Source organism: Olea europaea, unplaced genomic scaffold, assembly GCF_002742605.1.
Source record: "Olea europaea var. sylvestris unplaced genomic scaffold, O_europaea_v1 scaffold2090, whole genome shotgun sequence".
Classification (NCBI taxonomy): domain Eukaryota; kingdom Viridiplantae; phylum Streptophyta; class Magnoliopsida; order Lamiales; family Oleaceae; genus Olea; species Olea europaea.
In genome coordinates this window covers 119,081-124,425 of record NW_019238830.1, presented here as the reverse complement: position 1 = coordinate 124,425, position 5,345 = coordinate 119,081, and the positions used below count along the sequence as shown (strand labels likewise).

Genomic DNA, 5,345 nt, shown 5'->3' with positions numbered 1-5,345 from the left:
GCCCCAACAGCCCTGCAATTGTTTCCCCGTACACTAAGATCGTGTCAAAATGTCATGAATTGATTATATTCAAATTGTCAATCACAATTAGTAATCAATCATCACTACAATTCTACAAATGAAAATAACCAACAAATCAATTTATTTTCTTAAAAAAAAGTTGAACCCCAACCTTGGGGGAGCCTTCACCGTCCCATCTCTAGAGCTTTGTGAGGAAGGTAAATAGCGGAATGTGTCCCAACAGGTCAGGGAACAAGAGCTGCATGTACACTACGCCTACAAGAAGTCCAATTTCATGTCTCAGGAACCGAACCCCCACACTGCGACTGTCAGCAAGACTACAAATGAAAGTAACCAACAAATCAATTTATTTTCTTACTAATATGTTTCTTTAGAGTATATTATATTCATCCCAGAATTTAATGCATAAATATAATAGCCAACCCATCTTCTCCATTTTTTTTAATTAATTTTTTTCACTGATTTTTCGTGTAATTTTTACAAATTGAATCCTTGATCAATTTGCAGTGTAGAGCTGCAGCCTCTCTCCCTCGTGCTCAGACCAGGGCCAAATATGAGATGATTCTGATGATATAATGAGTCTAGTAGTTGCATTTTCCACCAAGTATGGTAATATGTGTTCTTTCATGGCGCTATACGAAATTTCAAGATGACCGCCAGAAACTTTTACAAACTTCACCTTCCCAGCTTCATCCAAGGATTTCAAACCAATCCGATCTTCAGTGTAGAGGGTTGTCTGCAAGGTTCAAAATACAGTATTTTTGGCATAAAACTTGTGATCTCAGCAGAACATGAGAGAAGAGGGTAGACATAAAAATTAACCAAATGCAGGTGATGAGAAATGATTCATGCAGGCGACGCCCCCAAAATAATGTTAAAGACTTATATTCATTTTATTTTTTATGCTAAATTTTCGATTTCAGACATAATGAAACCAGTATGCTTTGTTTCCATTTCAATCTCAAACAGTGCCTCTCAAGATATTCCCAAAAAAGAGTTTAGATACAAAGCTCTTGCATTCCAAGCAAGCATTTGTTAAAAATGGGTCTTGAATCTCGAAAATATTATAAGGGTTTGACTATGGTAGAAATTTTAAATTCATTGCCTAAAAGAGACAACACAATTTAGTTAACAAAACTCGATAATAAACAATAGAATTACCTCTTGTGCAGGCAAAACAGGAGTCCAGGAACTATCTGGAAAATACCCAAACCAAGATGTCTCTTTGGGCACCAGTATTGTATCATTCTCGAACTGAGGATGAAATTAAAAAGAAATAAAATCTTTAGCATTTTTAAGATTTTTTTTTTTTTCCTTAGATCTGGAAAAATTACATTCTTCCTATCGAGCAAAGAGAAAAATGTCAGAACCTCACAACTTACCATGATAAGCACCAAGCCCTGCAAGCTAGCAAACCGCTCCTTGTAAGCCGAATTCCTATGTAATTCGTTGTTAAGCTTTGGGAGGAACCTACATCCTTTATTGTATTCATTTATGTCCTGGAAAAGAGGCAGAAAAGAAAGAACGAAAAAATGACCGGACCACTTTCTTTGACTTGAAAATGATGCTTAATTCCGACATAAACATTGCTCAACAAACATTGTAAATATTTAAAAAGAGAGTACAATAAGGACGCTACGGTGAATATTGCTAGTGTGGAACATATAAGGATACTCACGGTTGGAATTTTGATATAATTAGCAGGTGCCAGATGTTCCTGAAATTACAAACAAAGGGTGTCAATTTAAATGGTATTGTGTACTAGAAGGGACAAATACTGAGTGTCATTTAGTTTAAAACTTCAAGGCTCTACAGTTCACAGTTTTTGTTCATTTTCTTGGTGTAAATGTAAATATAGATTGTGAAAATTTGAACTGTAAGACAAACTTTGAACCTGAACATAGTTGCTGTAAACTGCCAACTGTATCAAAAAGTCCACTAAAATGCATACCAGAGCAGACTGCAAAAACAGGGGACTAATCAAACCGAAGTTGCAAGAGTAAACCGTTAACACGTTTATAAAAGGAAAATTTCCCTGAAACAATAGATATTGTTGGAAGTCACTCTTTTAACCACCGTACTAGCAATTAGAAACATCCTAAGTTGGCAGATACTTACACCATGTGGTTGCTTGCTTCACACATATTTCAAAGTTTATACTCTCTCCGTCCCATAAGGATAATCCTATTGCTTTTTTCACATAGATTAAGAAAATTTAGAAATATAGTTGAAATAATAAATTTTACTATCATTTTTTCTAATATACCCCTACATTAATGCAATCATTTTTCAAGGTTATTAAATTATATTTGTGATAACAAAGCACACTAAATCAGGCATATTAGGAAGGTTCACATTCGCTTTAATAATTTAGTTTCGGTTAAGGTAATGATAAGTAAAATTGAATTAATCAATCTTTGTGGAACGATATTTGGACTCATTTAATCCACGTTATTACTTGTTAACGAACCATACACTTACGGTAGTTTTAAATCGAAAGAAATAATTTCGTGGTCATGTCTGATTTACTTATGTATTACAAAGTTTCATTACTACTGACTTTACCACAAACTATTTCTCATTGCATAGGCTACATTTAGAATGCTGGAAAGAGGACAAGTTAATTACATATGGATCATGCAATCACGTGTTAGTTTTAAATGTTACTAGTTCTTTGATTGATCTTAAGAATTACAACAGTATAAATTGTTGAGAAAAATGTAGGGAAATCTGAATACTTAATGAACTCCAAGGCACAAAAAAACAGTATTTTTTAAGAGATGTTTCTCCCCTAGCCAACAAAGTCACAAATGGGGTATGATAGAAAATCTCTCTCAGGATATAATTGAGACGTTTGATTCAAATTGTGACTATTTGATCAAATTAAGAAGATATTCGAAAATAACTGATTGATGCCAAGAGAAAGAAGGAAGAATAATTTTTTAATGTGTTTTGCAAACGAGAATTCGCCCAGAATTTATAGAAATTGAGGCAACCGTTTGAATAGGCGTGTCCCTTGAAATCCTTGCGTACATCTACTGGAAGTGACTATTAAAAACAAACAGGTCGATCCCTGTTGCGCAGCGACAAACACTAGTCAGGCGGCAAATTATTCGCAATACAAAAATAAATACATGCAAAATGAAGAAAAATATCTAACATAAATCTTGTATATATGAAGTTCTAACATTCACAGGAGGTTTGTTTCTGATCCAAAGCTTTTTATGCAAACTGTAATCTTAAAAAGATCGAGGAGTAATCTCAATCATATTCTTATCCACAGTAAGCTTGTTCAGGGTCAGAGTTCCTGTTTTGTCACTGCGAAGAACATCCATCCCAGCCATTTCCTCGATAGCAGTCATTCTCTTTGTTATGGCACCCTAAATTAAAACATGCGAAGAATCTTCAATATACTTTTGGCTACCTTACTTTATGGAGAAAATAAAACGTATCCATTGTTCTCTTAAACGTTTGGCAGGAATGTGTCCATGGTTGTTATTAATACCTGCTGAGATAAGCAATGTGATCAAATAGCCATGGTGACAGAAAGAACAGTTGGCATAGCAATGGGAATTCTACCTATGAGCAGTACAAGAAGATTATCAATACCAGTACGGTAGTCCCTCTCCTGGATGTCATGTATCACAATAATCTCAATCACCGTCGAAACAGCAATTGAGCAAATGCAGAAGTTTCTTAATGTCAAAGATTGATAAAAATACGATACTAAGGCAAATAAAAGTGCAAATTTATAGCTGGAAGCTAGAGCAATCATTGGCTTTTGGAGCCAATCGAGACATGAGGGCAGCTGCTGCATTGCCAGCATTATTTTCATCAATAAAACTGATTGTGGAGTTGATAAGGAGCAAGACAATGATGCCAACAAAGTCAGGAAAGTCTGATGGCTTGTCCTGCAAAAAATAAGTTTATCAACATGAAATTATTACAGTATTTAACTCTTAACTGTAATGAAATTTATCTATTTCAAGTTTTTAATTAAAATCAACAATCTAACTCTAGAGCCTTGCTTCAATATTTTACTAATGTTGATGTAGGAGTTGAAATAAAAGCTAAATGGATCCTTACACCCCGTGTGCAAGACCAATGGCCATTAAAGCAGCTGCTTTCATTACCCACGATAGAGGATTCACATAAAGCTTAAAAATTTCAAAATCTTGTTTTCTTACAGACATACAGAATAGATAAGAAAGATCAAGGTATGAAGAAGAAAAAAATAATAATAATAAGAGAGAGACCACCTTCATGATGAGAAGGCAGGTGGGTGCGGGTGGGGCAGGCCGGCCCTGAGAAATTTGAGGCCCTAGGCGACTAATAATTATGAGATTCTTATATATATCAAAACATGATATGTCATTGTGTTCACATTTTCAAGAAAAAACACTAACATACTCCAAACAGACAATATACTTTATGAAATTAAACATGCTACGAAACGATGTAATATTTTGCATTTTTTTACTAATTAAGAATAAATCTTTACATCACTATGTAGAAATATGATATAAGTTGTTGAATTCGCCATTTGAGAAAGCAACTGTAACATATTAGTGTATAACATACAAAGAAACTTACGGAATAAAATAGAATATGAAGCCATGTTACACTACACATTTTTTCACTATTTCTTAGCATTTAAAAATTAAATAGCAAAATATCAAAATTGGATTATCATCTTGTTGAATCGTGGTTCGACATAGTGTCTTGATCTCTTGTACTTCCGATAGAGTTTTTGAGCAACTATTTAAAATCTCATAAATATATATTACATGATGATATATAAATGTATATTATATACCAATCAATACTTAAATTAAATATTTATAAATAAATAATAGATGATGAAAGAATACTTAGAAGTACAAGAACTACATATATGGGTTCCAATTGTTATGGAAATCCGATCTCCCCAATTTTAGCCTTAATTACACGAATTCATTGTCATATTCAATTTGACCAATTATTATGGAATTGTTTTGAAAGATTTTCCATTTATGCAGAGTCAGTGTTGGTTTCCTTAATTAACGCTATAAATAGATTCCAATTGTTATGAAAATTTAACCTAAAATTCAAGTATTTTTGGAATAAAATCTTCATAATTTTAGAATTTCTTCCTTTTTGTAGGATACATTCGGAAATTTCCCTTTTTTTTTTCTTGGAGGCCCCTAGAATGTTGAGGCCCAAGGCCATTGCCTAGTTGACCTTGGGTCAAGGCCGGGTCTCGGGTGGGGATGGGGGTGGCAATTCTAACCTTTTTCTCTTCGAGTTTATTGTACCCAAATAACTCCAATCTTTTCTGAACTTCA

The 5,345-nt window shown here is 33.9% G+C and overlaps 1 protein-coding gene across 1 annotated transcript; it reads right to left on the bottom strand.

Annotated features, from left to right (window-relative positions):
* Positions 1–345: 345 nt before the first annotated feature.
* Positions 346–3,383, bottom strand: LOC111380070 (palmitoyl-protein thioesterase 1-like). The gene is made up of 6 exons (XM_023003535.1): positions 3,303–3,383; positions 1,973–2,056; positions 1,700–1,738; positions 1,404–1,520; positions 1,183–1,275; positions 346–757 (listed from the first exon to the last, which is right to left on the bottom strand). Exons 1-6 carry the CDS (start codon positions 3,381–3,383, stop codon positions 518–520), a joined length of 654 nt encoding a protein of 217 aa, XP_022859303.1. The 3' UTR covers positions 346–517.
* Positions 3,384–5,345: the final 1,962 nt, after the last annotated feature.

Bases quoted from the DNA above. Each gene is read 5' to 3' on its own strand.
- LOC111380070 (XM_023003535.1), bottom strand. From the start codon at position 3,383: ATGACTGCTATCGAGGAAATGGCTGGGATGGATGTTCTTCGCAGTGAC. The intron at 2,057-3,302 runs GTGGATAAGAAT...CTATTGTTTCAG, and splicing joins TGACCCTGAACAAGCTTACT to GGAAATTTTCCTTTTATAAA. The intron at 1,739-1,972 runs GTATGCATTTTA...TTGTAATTTCAG, and splicing joins TGTTTTTGCAGTCTGCTCTG to GAACATCTGGCACCTGCTAA.